At 37.6% G+C, this 19028-nt stretch overlaps 1 protein-coding gene across 3 annotated transcripts in view; it reads right to left on the reverse strand.

Moving 5' to 3' along the window:
* LOC126278328 (eukaryotic peptide chain release factor subunit 1) overlaps positions 1-18018 on the reverse strand; it is a 45524-nt gene extending 27506 nt beyond the window's left edge. For 2 of the 3 annotated variants that reach the window (XM_049978371.1, XM_049978362.1), the window contains exons 1-5: positions 17222-17658; positions 16848-17023; positions 15326-15453; positions 13930-14080; positions 13553-13743 (exon numbers count right to left, since the gene is read on the reverse strand). In XM_049978371.1, the coding sequence (XP_049834328.1) occupies positions 13553-13743; positions 13930-14080; positions 15326-15453; positions 16848-17023; positions 17222-17322 (747 nt within the window). In that variant the 5' untranslated portion in view covers positions 17323-17658. Of the gene's footprint in view, positions 1-13552; positions 13744-13929; positions 14081-15325; positions 15454-16847; positions 17024-17221 lie in introns of all 3 variants that reach the window. The other variant, XM_049978352.1, reaches the window with a different exon arrangement.
* Between the last annotated feature and the right edge of the window lie 1010 nt (positions 18019-19028).

The following is a 19028-nucleotide window of genomic DNA, read 5'->3' on the forward strand; positions in this document are numbered from 1 at the left end:
TGCTGTTTTCTTTGTTATAGGTGTTTAGGTCACTAAGCTGAAAATGCATTACTCTACTGTGTCACGCATTGTTTGTCGCATTCTGAAAATGCGTGTTTACGGCCTGTCACCGCTCGCGGCATGCCTTGGTTTTGTGCGCGCTACCGCCGCTTACAATTCAAAAAAAAAGAGAGTAATCGTCTCATTAGCAAAACAATGGTAATAGAGACTGCTATTTGTTGTTACTTACACTGCTGCTTTCTTTGATAATGATCAACAAGAACCAAATAATAGACTGCGTATGACAGAACATGTTCTGAACGAGAGTTAGGCAAAAATGTTTCTCCGTTTGAAAATCTTTGCGGCCGCTTCTTTAGTACATCAAATTCTGCACAGAAATTAGAGTCACATTAGAATTAAAAATCTAGTCAGTTGCCATGCTTCATTTCTCCCTGTATCACTATTAGGCATAAGAATAATACGAATATAAACATGACACGATACGTATATTCTTCCGCGTTTGCTGTTGTCTCTCTCTAGTTTTGTAGTTTTATTAGGCAGACAGGATTTAAATGAGATAGCAGCAAACACGAAAGAATACATGGCAAAATGTTGATATTCGTATTATTCTTATGGTGAAGAGAATACTGCATGGGATTCACATCTCATCAGGTCCCTATGAGCAACCATCTCTTCTCACAGGTAGGAAAAAATTCAGAAAGTAGGTGGCCATATTGACAAACATCCCAAACAGTCTTGAATGTCGGATTTTCGTAGTACATTGAAATTCTGCTACATTCGAAGATTAACAATACGGAATTTGTATTTACTTCGTAGGATAATGTATGAAAATGCAGTGGTCGAAACTCGGGGCGGACAAAAAAGCTCGTCTTCCACTTTTTTTTAATTTATTTACTGACGCGGATGTTTTGGCACCAGTATTTATCTTTGTGCCTACAAAGCATGTCTGTGTAGCGCTACATATATTCGACGGCAAAAGTTAGTTGTGGCGGCACCTACCAACATTTTTCAGAACTTCCACTTTCTTTGCACTCGATTCTAAGCCGCAGGCAGCTTTTTTGGATTACAAAAACCGGAAAAAAAGTGTGGCTTAGATTCGAGTAAATACGGTATATGTTAAAATGAAGGACTAAATAAGGAACATACATTTGTTTGTTTCTTCAAAAGATTTCTGCTCTGAGATACAGCCCTCCAAAGATGACACTGCCCATACCATTTTGAAGATGTGAATTTTGGAAAAATTTTAAAATGGTGTATCTCTGGAACAGTTCTAGATATTTTATTGTTTTTTATTTGAAAGATAACTGCTTCATGATTACAAAGAAATCCTCCATTTGGACTTATCTGTCAAAGTTCTTTTACTATAGCATTCAGAACTTTATAATTTATGCAATTTTTCTTTTTCAAAAATGCCAGTCCACAAAATTGATTTTTCTGTTGATTAGTACCATATAGTTCTACATTCCCTGAGAAGGAGGGCTTCCACTTTTAGATTGAACAGTTTTTATGTTGTTGTTGTAGTCTTCAGTCCTCAGACTGGCTTGATGCAGCTCTCCATGCTACTCTATCCTGCGCAAGCTGCTTCATCTCCCAGAACTTACTGCAACCTACATCCTAAATCTGCTTTGTCTCTCTCTATGATTTTTACCTTCCACACTGCCCTTCAATGCTAAATTTGTGATCCTTGATGCCTCAGAACATGTCCTACCGACCTCTTGTCAAGCTGTGCCACAAACTCCTCTTCTCCCCAATTCTATTCAATACCACCTCATTAGTTATGTGATCTACCCATCTAATCTTCAGCAATCATCTGTAGTATCACATTTCGAAAGCTTCTATTCTCTTCTTCTCCAATCTATTTATCGTTTATGTTTCACTTCCATACATGGCTACACTCCATACAAATACTTTCAGAAATGACTTCCTGACTTAAATCTATACTCGATGTTAACAAATTTCTCTTCTTCAGATATGCTTTCCTTGCCATTGCCAGTCCACATTTTATACCCTCTCTTCTTCGACCATCGTCAGTTATTTTGCTCCCCAAACAGCAGAACTCATCTACTACTTTAAGTGTTTCATTTTCTAATCTAATTCCTCAGCATCACCCGACAATTCAACTACATTCCATTAACCTCATTTTGCTTTTGTTGATGTTCATCTTATAGCATCCATTCAAGACACTATCCATTTCGTTGAATTGCTCTTCCAAGTCCTTTCCTGCCTCTGACAATTACAATGTCATTGGTGAACCACAAAGTTTTTTATTTCTTCTCTGTGGATTTTAATTCCGACTCCAAATTTTTCTTTTATTTCCTTTACTGTTTGCTCAATATACAGATTGAATAAGATCGGGGATAGGCTACAACCCTGTCTCATTCCCTTCCCAACCACTGCTTCACTTTCATGCCCCTCGACTCATAACTGCCATCTGGTTTCTGTACAAATTGCAAATAGCCTTTTGCCAGGTTTTATAAACAAATGAAATTTTTGCCACACATAAAACCTGTTTTATTACCACATTATCACATAACAGGCTCATAAAAATCAAAACGCTAGCCTTATTTAACATAATTTTAGGTTTGAAACGTAAGAGTGATTTTTCAAGAATGTTTAGATGGCTCCAAAATGTATGTGAAAGGTCTAAAGACTTAAAAGGTTTAAATTATGCAACTTCTGTACACTGTTTTGTACTGAAATTAGTCAGTCAATGAACTAAAAATGTGTTCCACAGCTTCAGTACCTTCCTTTGATATAGAGTGAGGCCTTTCTATTGAACCAATAACAACTGGAGCACTACAATCTTCAAAACATTGCAAACAGAAAGTGAACACCATATTCTTGACAAGCGTCTCGCTTTACATCACAGACTACTAATGACTTCACAAGCCCAACCAACATGTCATGTCCTTCAGTAAATTCCTTTATAGTTGTTCTTATAAATTGCAAAAGTTTCTTTAATACTGTGAGTCATATACCTCTTTCCTTTCACATCTTTTTGACTTCAGCTGTTATAATGTCTTTTTGTTGGCACTCTGGCAAGAACAGTCCCATTCATCTCCCGAATAAAATGACTGCACTATTTGAACTTTAGCTGCTTCTACAGGATGACCATAATAGGGATATGGTCTTCCGAAGACTCCTTTTGCAGACCCCACATTTCTTGATTTGTCTACCATGTACGTTTGATACTGATGAAACATGGTTCAAAATTGGTTTCTTTGAAAATGTCTCTGGAATAACAGTTAAAACTTGCACTTTTTCACTGTAGTATGCAGCTGAATTGATATTTGCGAAAAAATTCCTGGCAAGAGGTGCAAGAGTGCTTTTGTTCATTTTCTTCTGAAAATGGAATTTCTACGTTGAAGAGTGTGGTCAGTTTTGCTGTAGTGCATTCGTCCATTGCTTTAGTAATTTCTCTGCACTTTCTTGAGGCATAGAGCTTATGACTCAACTCCACTGACTACAGTTTCTTAACAGGATTAACACCTACCTCGGTTGGTTGGTTGAAATGGGGAGGGAGGACCAAACTGCAAGGTCATCAGTCCCTTGTTCCCAGTAAAGGAGGAAAAAGGAGACATACAGCACAATAACAGAAGAAAGGAAGAACCAGAAGAACGACAGAAAGACAACCAACACTACTATGGACAAAACAGGGAAAGAAAACCACAGATAAGCAAGAAATGGGTGGAAGGGATAAAAACAAGAGGGCAGATGACTATGGCTGGCCATCCACAAGAATAAAAAGGAAAAGCCAGTCCCTCTGTGACATATTAAAACATCCACCCTAAAAGCATTAGAGAGGAGAACACAAAGCGACAAAACTTATATAGAATGATAAAACCTACCATCATGTATAAAATGTAAAACTAAATTAGCCGATGAGGCGTTGTCCGCTAAAATTAAGGACAACTCGCCAAGATATGGACCACTGTCAGCCGGGCACCACACCGACATTGAGGTGGGTCATCACAGGAGGTAGCCGGGTGTCACCTAAGTGTGGACAATGCAGTGAAAATATATATATGTGACCTGCAGTCCAGACAAACACCAATGAACAACCAGACGGTTCCAGGCCATAGACGGATTCCTGGATGGTCGCTATCAAAGGATGACAAGGCTAGCACTGGTAGAGAGCTTTTACGCTGCACAAGGAGTCAGTCAGTACATAGAAGAAAAGAGTCCCCATGGCATGAACAGATGCGGTCCAGAGCACGAGATATAGCCACCAGCTCAGCAGTGAAAACACTGCAGCCAGCGGGCATGGAATGTTGTTCAATATCTCCTCCATGGACAATATGTGAAGCCGATGTGAGTATCAGCCACTTCGTGGCCTTGGTACATGTCAAGAGCCTGGAGGAAGTGGCAGCAAAGAGTCGCATGGTTAACAGAGTCCTTACGGCCATGTGAAAGGTGAAAGGCGCTGCCTAGGTGTACACCATGGACGTGTATGTGAATGGATCTCAAATATATGTGGTAGAGGCAAGGATCCCAGTTCAGAAACAAGGGATCAGACACGAACTGCATTTGAAAGCCCAGACCTGAGCTGCCGATGCGGGAAAAGGAAACAGTGACTTGGATGTGCAGGAGAACTACGAATCTGTGCAACGTAACATGCCAGCAGTTGTGCACTCCTAACCTGCAATGGTAGGACTCCGGCTTCCCAAGTACACTGGTCACCGGACTTGTCCTTCAAGTCCCTGTCACTAGGCAAATGACACTGCAGTGCACTGGGTCGAGTAAACGCAACGCTGAGGGCACCGCCGAACCATAAACCATACTCCCACAGTCAAGGCGGGATCGAACAAGGGTTCTGTCTGCATCAGCGTAGAGCAATCTGCACCCCAGTTTGTGCTGTTCAGGCAGTGGAGGGCATTGATGTGCTGACAACTCTTCTGCTTAAAGCTGACGAAGGTGAGGATACCGTGTAATCTGGTGTCTAAAACCAGTCCTAAGAATCGATGTGTGTCGACTACAATGAGTGGATCATCATTAAGGTAAAATTCTGGTTTTGGATGAACGGTACGACACTGACAGAAGTGCATAACACACGACTTTGCAGCAGAAAACTGGAACCCTGGGCTACAGGTCATGACTGCGCCTTGCGGATGGCTCCCTGTAGGCACCGCTACGCAACACCAGTACTGGTGGAGCAGTACGAAATGCAGAAGTCATCTACATACAGAGAAGGCAAGATGGACGGCCCTACAGCTGCTGCTAGACTATTAATAGCCACTAAAAATGAAGATACACTCAATACAGAGTCCTGCAAGACCCCATTCTTCTGGGTGAGGGAACTATGGGAGGCACCAACTTGGACACGGAAAGTATGAAGTGACAGGAAATTTTGAATAAAAATCTGGAGTGGGCCTCAGAGACTCCACTCATATAATATGGCAAGGATATGTTCTCCAACTTAAAAGTGGAAGCTCTCCTTTACAGAGAACATAGTACTACATGCTACTAATCCAAAGAAAAATGTTTAACTTTCCTGGATTGGCACTGTTCAAAAAAAAATTTCTGTTAATTATAAAAAATTCAAGACGACAGTAAAAGAACTGAGAGATGTCCAAACAGAGGATACCCTTGCAATTATCTTTCGAATAAAAAACTAACAAAATACCTGAAACTGTTAGAGACATAGCATTTTACAAAAATTTCTGAAATTCGCATCTTCAAAATGGTTGTTTGCAGTGTCATCTTTGGAGGCCTGTATCTCAGGGCAGGAATTTTTATGGAGAAAACAAAAAATTTAGGTTTATTACTTCCTCCTTAATTTCAACATATGCTGAATTGAAGGTAAACCCCCCTGCCTGAAGTGATATGGATTATGCCTTTAACAGTTTCATACAGATTTCTGCAAAAAGTGCATTGTATACCCGTTCAAAGACAGCCTTTAAAAAAGCAGGAAAACAGACTATTTGTGAAGTTATTGATCACGTACATAGAGTTAGAGCGGTAAACAAGATTTTCAGTCGGCATGTTGGGGTCACAACTACCTGCGTTACAGGTTCACAGTGTTTGGAAGAGGAAAAATACGTTGGGTTACTGGTTTAATGATAACCATGATCTGACTATAGCGACTAGTGGCAACCATCCTTCTGCTCATTTCATTGCATTACAACAGCTTTAATTTAATTTCAGTCATTTACATGAATAAACATTTGAAGACAGCTGTATCTAATGAGCTTTCATCAATTATCACAACTTTTGTGTAATATACACTACTCTGTACCAGGTATGCAGCCTTAGGTTGATACGACCTGATGCTGGACTTAAAAATTCCTCCTTACATGACAACAGTTTCTGCCCCCTCCTCACTCAGGACACTCCTGAACCAAGTGACCTTATCAACAACAAGCTTTAGATTACGTACCCGTTATCTGTTTAACAAGACTGACAACCTTTGTAAATTTCAACCAATGTTGTGTTACATGTTTTATTTACCATAATTTTAGTAATGATTATCAATAACTCTCACATTAGAATATGCATATATAATGTAATGTGTGTTTCATAAATGAGTAAAGCTAATGCCCATTAGAAAGAAATCATTTCAGATTTTTTTTTTAAGAAGGAAAATTTTGAATTATTGTAATTTTATATAAAGAGTACAATAGGAGTCATTTATTTGTTTTCACTTCTTGTGTTTCCTATGCTTTTCCGTATTTTACACCTTCATGCATTTTACACTATTTGGATCAGTCCCCAGGAAAATGTAAAAAGGGGGATTTTAATGTGCGAAGCTTCTGGGATTGCATAATTAAGAAGCCTAACAAAATAAAGATGTAACAAACACCTAATAAACAGGATGGAGGTTTCAATTTAAATAAGACTTGGAGTCCAGTACTGCATTTATTCACATCTTATGGACCATCACATCAAACAACTGGAAAATGCTGAGATAATCTGCATTTTTCGGAATATCAGTGCATGCTCTGGAAAACCAAAGAATGTGAAAGAACAAAGTGAGTGCCTGCTGGAATCGAACTCTAGTATAAATAGCAACGTTGGAAAACACTGTCCAGTTGGACTCCAGAAAGCAAGTGCATGTAACAGCAAAACTCCAAGCACTTTAAGGAAGCTGGTTCAGTCATCAAAATACTGCGAATAAAATGGGAACAAGTCTCCTGAACACCAGGAAGCATATCACTGATCAATTGCTCCCACAACACTCTTTTGAAAGTATGGCGCGCGCACACACACACACACACACACACACACACACACACACACACACACACACACACACACACCCCAACTATTTTCTCTCACAAACTGGACATATTTGCATGTAAGCAGGAGTCACACTGACCATATTTTCCCAAATATTTTGTAATGTTATCTCTAAAGGCAATTTTTCCCCACTGATAACTGATCATCTGCTGTTTCTTTGACTACAGGTGACTAACGAACAATGGCATTCCATACAGGATGAGGAACAGACAGTTACGACACTTTTCTCAATTCCAAGTGACTGTTGCAGTAAGCATACAGATGAGTTTTTCACTTTAAGTACTTATGAAGAATTTGTTGTCTACCACCATTTGCCAGGACAACTCGCAACAAATGGAATAAAAATTCACTAAATAACTCGCTATGATCATGTTTATGTTCACACTGGCTATGATGTTCACAGCACAGCACAGCACTCTGACCACCACTGGGCACTCACTGACTCACTGGCTGTCAACAGAACACACAATGACATGTGCACAACAGGCCTAAACTCTACCGCCATTGCTCATGACCGACTATAATACTTTTTACAACAATGAACACAATGTTCTTCCAAAACTGTAGAATAAGATCATCAGCATAAAAAAGTGAATCTCATTCCTGAAATTCCATCAGTTTTCCGGAAATACTGTTATATTTTAGTTACAGAAGCAATGTAATAAGGTGACAAACACTGCAAATTATGCGACGTGGAAGATCGTGCACATAAACCACAATGCAGAAACCAATGAGAAAATCCCTCGACAGCCTCTCGAACATTTGACTTGCTTTATTTCTATAAATGCTTTTGATCACAAATGTATTTAACATAATGGAAAGGAAATCACTCTCCTAAAGCAGACTTCTGCATGTAGAACAAATGCATGTAACTATCAAGATTTTGCTCTTTTTCTATTAAAAATGTAAACCACAGACACCAAAACACTCTCCTGTGGCCATGGCCACCGAGGGGGGGGGGGGGGGGGGGCATTGGGGCATCACTGTGGTTATGTGTGTAGTTAATTTAGAAAAAGCTTGAGTGATTGTTTTCTGTTACATGTTACACACCAATCTGTTACACACGAGTGGTTGCCTTTTCCTTATTTTTTACATATTGTTCAATTCAGGAATTTCCATTATTGCTTATCACAAATCTAGGAAAGAAATTTCTGGCAGAATGTAACTGAAGGAGGCACTGCTGCCCACTAGGATGAACAGCAACCACCAAACTGTGGCCAAGAACAAATTTACCATCCTGTGACAACCCGCTGAATACTGAAGTTCAATGGTAGTTTGCAACTTTCTCCCTGGATCCCTCCCTCCAGTATAAGCTTTCTGAACAACGCAGATGGAAGCTGTATACTTGCAACATAACCTTTGCTGCCAGATGCCTGTGGCCTCTGTCTCCTCTTACCTACTGTCCCCAGACCATCCAACCAACAGTTTCCTCTTCCTTTGCGCTGTTACCCCTGAGGTTTGACATCATGTGTCACACTTGTGTACAACAGTAGCAAGTAGATACCTTCATACATGAATCATGACTCTAGATATAGATGTACGCTCTAATCCAGCACCAGTTTCAAAACAGTAATGGCTGTGGCTGAAACATGTCAGCATCTTACAGACTGAATACCAATAGTCAAAACAGTATACAGTAAAATCTCCAATTAACAAACCCACTTTTAAGGAAATACCCGAGTGAGTTTATGATTTCTTCCCATTTCATCTCACACAGGCCAAATTTATTGTCACATGAAGTAAATGGTACACAATTCAACCGGTCGACCCATACATAGATCTTAGTCAATAACTATTTCCCTTGTTGCAATACTAGCAGATTAATTAAACAATCAGAAATCTATTTCTATGCGACTTAGGTCAAATGATGTGACATCACAGTCACTGAGTCTACAATGTACAAGAAGTGTAGTAAGTTGTTAGTTTACTGAATTGCGCAAGTTCTCAATTTTACTTTTGTGAAGTTATGGCCTGCAAATGTTGAAAGCTTACAGTGCAGCTAAAGCTAACAATCATCTGTGCTGTGAATGACAATTTTAACATTACATAAAGCAAGAGAAAGCTCGTTAAATCACTCTGAAGATCAACATTGAAAATATAAGTGGACTGAATGGCTGGTTGATTGGTTTTAAAAACAACAATCTGTCATTTCAAAGCACAAATGGAGAAAGTGAGGCTCCGGTCATAGAAAAGTGAAACTATTGGAAGAACATTACATGACCCCAGATATGTTTCCAACACTGATTAAACTGGAGTCTTTTTATAATCTACTTTCTGCAAAATCATATTCTGCTGCGAGAGAAATGGCGACAACATTGTGATGGAAGTAAAAAGTTGCGTCCATTATTAATTCCCAGACATTTCCAAAACATAAAAACACTACTTTGTTATGAATAGACAGCAGATCCTGAAGACCTCAGAAATCAACCCACTAGAGCAACAACTACTTTCACTACAATATTCTGGAGGGACAAAACAAACAAGACCTCAGTTTCTTTAAACAAAAAGATAAAGGATGCATTCTGTGAAAAGTTTAATAACTCTTATTTACTGAATTTCAATTTGTAGCAATTAACTTTGTAATTCAGTAGCATTATCTGACCTAACACGTTTGGAACTATGATCCTAGGTGACTTCATGTACTCCAGCAAAAAACAATCCATTAAAGTAAAAAAAAAAGGTTACCCAAAGATTTGTTAAAAAGGGTTTTTACCATGCTTATGAAACAAAATGTGTATCTTTTGTGAATATTTTATCTTTTACTAATTACTGATTACTTAATATATGTAGTTATTAGTGTGAATGGTGGTGCGAGTGCGGAGAAATATATTAAATGACTGTAGTTACATCTAGTAACTGAGTAAATGATATTGTGGGAATTTTATCAATTTTCCTCACAAGGTAAGTTTGTAAAGTGCAACTAGCCAGTTTATGGTACTGGGAAAACAAACATCTAACAATAAATCAGTTTTTTGAAGATATTTATTTTTATACTTTAGGATTTTCTAAATTTATTCATTTAATACATTGTTCATGGAAGTTATTAGGCTACAACTGGTTAGATGCAAAAGATGCAGGATAGCACAGATTTAATACCAATATCAGATTGACTATGAAGCTCCTTGGTGTGTCAAAGGACAATATGCTTGTGCTTATTTTGTGGACTATGAGAATCGCTTTTTGAAGTCTCAGGGAGTTAAGAGCTCAGCCATATGTTCAGATGCAAATGTAAGCAGCTCTGAATGTATGTGATAATTTTGCAAACTTGATTGTGGAGCACTGCAAAGTAAACACAAACAAGTGAGAAAGATGAACACATGAAATTCTGATTTTTGTGCGTAATCAGTGACTTCTAATTAACCAAAACCTGTGTGGCACAATGTGCAAGCCAGGATCAAGAACTGAACATTCAAAGGACTGAAATGTGGAATGTTTGAGTGAGCATTCTGTGATAAAACAATCTAGTTTGTAATCCTTCCGGTAATGCATTTGGTCAAATATCAAACTGCTTATTACAAGTGACTGTTTGCGTCTCAATTGTAACTTCAGATAAGCACAGACTTTGCAGCGTTTGGTACAAAAACAGTAACAATATACGGAAACTTTCACTCAAAAGCTGTCTATCCTTCAAAAGTTAACCTGAAACAAATACCAATAGATACAATTAATGAAGCTGATTTTAATACAGCTTGTCCAGTTGTGCAACAATGACTTGTTTACAGGTTTGAGTGTGCATGCATAAGTGTTTTCGTGTGTGCATATTTGTACTTTAGCTCATCAAAGGATCTTTTCTCAAATCTAGCAAAGTTTTGTTTCTCTTGAGTGTACCCGTCAACGACTCAAAGCTTTTGCTCTCAATCAGTGGTCTCCTTTATTTAAAAAATATTTTTGATCAAATTACTGCAATATTTAAACACACATTTTCCAGCAGAAATATGCTTTGAGTGGCCAAATATAGTTTAACAACAAGAATAATTTTGGACAATATAACGTAACTAGTTCGATAAAAAAAAAAAAAAAAAAAATCAATCACCAAGCAATGGCAGGAGCAAACACACAAAAAGGTTTTACTTATGCGAGCTTTCAGAGCCGGTGGGTCCTCCCAACAGAAGACTTGAAGGTGAGGTTTAGGAAAAGGGGTAGAGTTAAGAAAAGTCACCTAGAAGCCCTTGTCGGAGAAGACTTACTGGACGGGATGAGAAGGAAAGACCGGCTGTTGGCGAACTCTACCCCTTTTCCTAAACCACTCCAGTTCTTTTCCTTCACCCCTCTTTTGCCTCCTTCAACTCTTCTGCTGGAAGGAGACACCACTGGCTCCAAAAGCTTGCACAAGTAAAACCTTTTTGTGTGTTCGTTCTCCTGCCGTAGCTTTTACCTATCCAATTACAAATACATAGCTTGTAACATCACTGAAAATAACTTTGCCATAGATATTGCGCAAAATATTTAACGGTGTACCACGGTAATTGAAGCAGGGTCCTGCCTTTTTTAAATGTCTGCATAACAGGAGCTCAATAAGTCAAGCTGTCAAATATTTTACAAATTTATTTACGAAACAATAGGTACAGTCAGGAAAATTACATATGAACGATAATGCGGAACATGTTTTAGTGATTATTTTTATGAAATGTTGCATTTCACATTTGCATGATTTCCACGTACAAATGTCAAATGTGAGGACAGCATTTTTCTAATATTGGTTACTGAAACTCTATTTTGGCTCCTTTCCTCAGCCTTAATGTGCCAGTTCGTTTCCCATGTTGAAAGGTATGGGTCTAGATATGTCAAATGAAAATCTTTCCAATACTCTCCATTCTGGTAAGACTATTAGGGAAACTTTGTGGCAGATTAAAAGTTTGTGCCATTTTGGAACTTCAATTAAGGTCATCTGCACTTTGCAGGTAAGTGCTTTACCAACTGGACTATCCAAGTGAAACACACCACCTGTCCTCACAGCTGTACTTCTACCTGTACCCCCCTTACCTTACAAAGCTCAAGGTTTCCCCTGCATAACTAGCACTCCTGGATCATGATTCAGTATTTCGTTCTCATCCCGCCTGGTAAATCTCCCTTGACCAATATTTTCGAGTGACTTTTCCAAAATCTACCCCTTTCCCTACACCTAAAGTCCTTTTCCTTCGTCCCTCTTCCTTTCTCTTGAACACTTCTACCTGAAGGAGTCACTGGTTCCAAAAGCTTGCCTAATTACAACCTTTTTAGGTATGCATTCTGCCACCGTTTGGAGAGTAGATTTTTTATCCATCCAATTACATTATTTTGTTAAAAATTTATTGTTTTCTTTGTTATGACGATATTGCGATAAAGATTTTTGCATTTTGAGGCAAATAATCTCACAAGCCAGCCAATATCTTGTTTTGCCTTCAGTGAAAATTCTTACATATGCTTGAATCCAAACTTCCATGGCACCACTCTGTGCTATTACATGCACACAGCTTTACAAGTTTTCATGAATTGTTGCTACATAACTATTTGATGTAACAATTACATGCCCCCATACAACGAAATGACTGATGATCAATGTGTGTCTTACGAAACAACTAGTATTAAAGTTATGAGGTTCCATATGCATGCCGCAACCCTTCCAATCAGAAACGACCTTAATTCATTAGAATGAAATGTGGTTTAGAAGTATCAAAGCACGCCATACAACCATCTGTAATTCATGCCCAACATACCCGTTACTCTACAAGCAAGGCAATCATATCAACACATTTTTCACACACACACACACACACACACACACACACACACACACACACACACACACACACCTGCAACAACAAAAATATACATTAGAGTTCAACATTCTGTCAACTTGATATGGACCACAAGTTCATGCTTGGCAAGGGTAGAGAAGTAAATGAACTGTATACTTTTCAAAGGAGCCATCCTGGCATTCAACTTCAGGAATTCAGAGAAACAATGGGAAAAAGACTGGATGGAGATTCTAAACCTACTTCTGAATGTGAACAATAATTCAGAAACTATAGCAGACACCAGCAAAATCAGTTAAATATAGATATAGGAGATTTACATTACCTGACACTCTGATATAAGTGAAATAAAAATTTCAGTCAGAATCCTTTAGAAACATAAACCGAACAACGACCACCACAAGACAGCACACAGACAATCTGATGAACACACCCGAAACTGCATTTGCTCTTCATGCAAAAGCCTGTTACTTTGTTCTAATAAAATATATGTAGCAAATAACACCATACGTACTTTGGTCAGGTAACTAATTGTTAGAAGTTGACATAAAATAAAAGATCAAAGCCAAAAATGTACTCACTGGGTCAAACATATCTGACTGACTAAGTTCAGTCTTGAAATCTGCACTGCCAGCCAATATTATTCCAGCTACATTTGGTTTATCATTCGTTATAAAAAGAGTTGTTGCAACCTCTGCAACTTTGCGCACATAGTTATGTCTCTTCTCCATTCTCAATCTTGCAAATCTAAGTGCAGACTGACCACCTCTTCCTGTAAGTACAAAGTTGTTATTTTTATTTCCATTCCAACAGATTAACAATACCTAACTGGCGTATCTTTAATGTGCTCTCTCTCTCTCTCTCTCTCTCTCTCTCTCTCTCTCTCTCTCTCTCTCTCACACACACACACACACACACACACACACACACACACACACACACACACACACACACTTACCATGTTTTTTCGGTAAATCTACCGTGAACTTGTGAAGAACTTCTCTCGTGTTTCCTTGCAATGTTCCAAATAAAGCACCATTACCATCCATAACAATGAAACCAAATTTATTATCATCCGCAAGCAAAGCTGTTAAGGCCTCTGTGTGAAACTGTAAAAAGAGCGTATCTATTGGTTTTCCACATAGATCAATTGAGACTTGTGGTGAATAGAGATTTCAAAGTAAACAATATAATAGCCTCAAAATTAGTTCTTTCACAGTACAATATCAAATGTTCTAAATAGTGTAGCTTAATTCTAAGGATTCTTCGGAAGTCGCACATCATTAATTATTTGTCTGACAAGCTATAATGTCTCAACCATTGCCAAGTTAAGGACATTCTTATAACCATTCAATGCTTACAATAATTAAAAGGAGACTTATTTAAATTGGAATCTCTCATTTATCTGTTCTTCCAATACACCTTCAGAAAACCGAAGAAATAACCTCATCTACTCTTGTTGAAGTTATGAGCATTTCTTAATAAGGTATTTAATATTGCACTTTTAACTGCCAATAAAAAGAATGCTGCTCAGATTTTAGAATATCTCTGACATTACATTTAGGTATTGTCAGAGTTACTTTAGTTTCTGCTGTATTAAGGTTAAATCACAACAATGGGAACAGGTGAGAAAGAGTAAGGCTTTGACCTCAGTGAGCAAACTGGTTTGTACTGGATCTCACCAGTAGGGTATGTTGTACTGGATTTGACCAGAAAGATCCCAGGGATTACCGGTTCGGAGCTTGGCCTTAGAGAAACTGGCAAACCTGATTTGTCCTGAAAGTTGCACTGGTAACAACTTTCTCTCGCTAAACCACTTGTACAATGCACAAATCACAAAATGTCTACATTTCCAAGCTTCTTCAATTAGCTTCTCATGATAACCTCTCGCGTGGAAGACCTTTACATGCCTTTAAAAGCTGTAGCAGTTTTAACTACCACATTACACATACTGAAAACTTGCATGGCCCAGAAACTAAATCTATTGTCTAACTCCTTAATTAAAAAGTTATAACAGCCTTACCAGGAATCTAATTATTCTAAGGCAACTGTTGGTTCAAATTTAACAACTCAATTACTGGTTAATTACAATTATGAATGAATATACAAGGCTGAACATGATTAAGTTCATAGGCAATAACCCTTCCTTGGGAAAATAAATAAATAAATAAAATAAAATGCAGACAATGTTCAGTTAACAGTCCAACTTTGTTCAAAATTAAACGTAAAATATCACACCATCCCATCAGCATACTTTCACTCATATTGCTAACCTCTAATTAATTTCCCATTATTACCAAAATTCACTCTTAGAAAATAAACTTCCTTATGGAACAAACATTTATTACTCTTACCTTATTGTCACATAAATACAATGATGTATTTATGGGTTTGAAAGGTTCAAAATCTATGTTAACTTTCTTCTCTTTGCCTTCATCAGTAACTATTGTTCCACAATATATTACCAGCCCGTTTGGTGGCACTGAAACATTGAAGAATTAATAGTTCAAATATTATCAATCCAGAAACCACATACAATTAAACATGTTCTTTTCTGAATTTGGATACAAAGAAAAGTGATGTCTCTAAGAGTAATTTATCAGTTTTTTTATAAATTTACTAGCTAGGAATCACAAATTTATCATTCGAGTTTGTAAAAATGGCTTTCTTTCTTTCTTTCTTTCTTTGAAACCAATGTATTCCAGTTTTAAACAAGAAAATTTCCAAAACATTTGTTTTTACAGATATATGTGACAATATTTCAACATCTAAGAATGCACTACAAAATTTCTCACAAAATAACAAGCCTACTAGCTGTTACTCTTTAAAGCATCAAAAGTAATATACATTAAACTAATTTTCACATAATGGCAATAATATGGTATATGTTCCTTGATCTCTGGGTGAGCTCTATCCAAAATTTAATATATTACTCAAAGTATTCAAGGTCAAAGAAATATCAAATTACACATCTTATTACACACAACTTCTACATCAATTCTCCAATTTTTAAAGTAACATAAGTACATAAAACATAATCCCAAACAGAAACTGCATGTAATTTTCTTACTCTTAAAACTATATTACCATGACTTCAAGGTAATCACATATATTGATTTAAGTTTTAGTGCTTAAGTCTTTAATTTTAAATTCTTAATTATCTACACAACAGCTCTACAGGAGTGAACCAACACAGCATAAGCAAAATAGGAAAAATATTTAGCCTACATCATGTGAAATGAGAATAGTTCCTCTTCCATATTATTGTGAAACACATATCCTCCAAACAAAGCTATGTAAGTAGTACAAAAGCTAAATTTCTTTTACTATTATATCCATAACCGAGGCTTTTGAATAAAGCTAACATTCCATACACCTATGATTTTCTGCATATTCATTAAAACCATTCAATATGTCGTCTTGGAAACACTGAGTGATTAATAAAGGCCTTGAAAAGCTCTCTGGTTTCTAGTGGAGCATTTATTATTAGCTCAGCTACAGAAAAGGCAAATTAAATCCACTTTCAAAGATAGTTTAAATCATAAACACAAGGAGCTTCAAATTCCTGATAATTCATCAAAAATGACAAATCTACTAGTCTATGTACACACAAATACAAAACTACCACTGAAACAAGACTATTGCAAATTTCAATCGTATTATAATAGACAAATGTTACCATCAAAGCAAAATATCTCTCTCGCGGAATATACTTCAATAACCCACAAGAATTACACTGTCATGGTTTGGCAGCCTCTATATAACATAACCAAACGTGTCACACTACTGCATGATCTGCCTAAGGTAAAGCTGTCACCGTTACGAGGTTCTTAAGACTTCTCACAATGCTCAAAACATAATAAATACTTTTCATACCTTTTGTATAAAGCTTTAATCTATGTTGCACGGAAGTTATAGCGCCCAACACAGACAATCTATTTACTCTAGATTTAATGTTCGATGCCGTTCCGAACTCATCAGCCAACATCTTGCTTACTCTCGATATTTGATCTTTTGGTGGTATTATGAGCGATATCATGCTGGTACCATTTCTGAAAAAGAACGAAAATGACTACACGGTAATTTGCTAACTCGATATTGGCAGCAAAATCAACTCCCCAAGTTGATATTACAAGCAACTGACTGCACGAAGTTTCATCTTCAGCATTAATTTAAAATATCCTTTCTAAAATTTTGCGACATGTTTTGCAATATGTAAGAGCCACGTATGTGACCACATGTTTACTCACCCTCTGGCCATCTCCAGACTTTTAATTAACTTCTTTATTTTCCATATTTCCACGTTACGATCAGAAGAACTCTCTTCGGTATTGTTGTAAGAGGATGACATCTTAAAATCACAATGGTAATACAACTAGATTACCAAATAGTACTTAAATATCTACACAGTGCCTTCCAGCTCTGTGCCAAACCCTAGCAAAATGGCGCACATGCACGACAGATGGCCTTCTCGACGACACCAACAACCTCCAACGGTGTGATCTGCTGTGACACAACAACACAAAACTAATTTAGATTGAACGCACTGTCCTCCTAAGTCATTAGCGACCAGCCGTTCCAAACGTGTCATTTACATATGACTGATATTTTTTAAAACACTACGCATGCTAACACTGTTCCCAAACTACTGTAATCTCTGTTCATTGCAGTTGTTCCAAAGCTTGTCGCCTGTGAAGAAAGTACTGGAAGACGATATTGAATAAAAAGTCTCTCTGAATTTATGTTGAGTCCACTCGTACGTTTCTCCGCCTACTTAGAATCAAATTAGTCAGATTAACCTAGCCCTTGAGCTACGCTGCAGATCAGGCTGTCACCACAACCAAGATTTCCGAGAGGATCTAATATCACACTCTGGTCTAATTTTTTTTAAACTGAATTCCCGATATCCTTTATGATTGATAGTGTAAATCAACACACTGTTATTTTATCCAAGTAGCATCTTTTGAACTCCGTCGTAGTTAATGATTGTTGACGAATGACGCAACCGGCCACAAATGCTTTTCAAACGTTTTATTTCTATATTGCTGTTGGAAATGCTGATTAGAGAGTCCGATTTCAGCTTCGACATCCCGATATCGCTCTGCAAACACTTCCGCATTTCAGTCGTGGCTAGTTTGTCAGGTTGCTACTTGACTTTTAAAACTTCAGTTAATGTAAACGTAGTGATTTTTGTGAGGTAAAGGAAAGAAAAAATATTGGACTGCTCAAGAAGTTATTAATTCTGTTTGTGTATTTTTATTAGAAAGAGAGGATACATACTGTTACATTCCTCAATTTGTAAAACATAACTGCTTGAGAAAATCCTAAAAGCTGCGCAACCGCTATTTTGTAAGCTACTACGCCTATTCGTGGTGGTGGTGTACATTGTGGACAGATCTGCTACGTTTTCTGAGTTCCTGCTGCTCGCAACCCAGTCTTGAGCTTTAATTATAATATTCTCTGCTATGTTTTCGCGGGAAATTACAAAAGTTTAAATTAATTTGTTGGTTCGTCCAAAAACCTTACCAGACTGTTGGATGTAGTGCAAATATTGTGTATGTAAGTGTGCACACATATGACTCCTCACACACACACACACACACACACACACACACACTTACTCTTACATTAAGTGCAGAAATAGCAACATTTCAGCAAATAAATGATTTTTTGGCTTTAACTGTAGAATGGCTTACACTACTCGGAATAGCTGCTCATCTAGTTTCCAGTCTTATATATTTTCTAAAAATTATGCTACCGAATAGAAGTAGTGCTGTAATAAGATCCATTGGGACTTGATATGTTTCCTTCAAGTTTTCTCATAAAAGAGGACCTGTATCTGAAAGGGAAAGTCACTTCACACTGGACATTACTGGCCAAAAAGTAAAAATATTTCACAATGCATTTCATATGGCGGAAATCACACAGAACTTCAACAGAGTACGACACCAATGCCAAGTTTTCTCGAGAATGAAAATTGAATATCGACGTTAGCGCAGGGGCGGGTGGGGGGAATGGCGTCGTCTCCGAAACAAAAATTTAACTTTTTCTCGCCGC

Source organism: Schistocerca gregaria, chromosome 1, assembly GCF_023897955.1.
Source record: "Schistocerca gregaria isolate iqSchGreg1 chromosome 1, iqSchGreg1.2, whole genome shotgun sequence".
Taxonomy (NCBI): domain Eukaryota; kingdom Metazoa; phylum Arthropoda; class Insecta; order Orthoptera; family Acrididae; genus Schistocerca; species Schistocerca gregaria.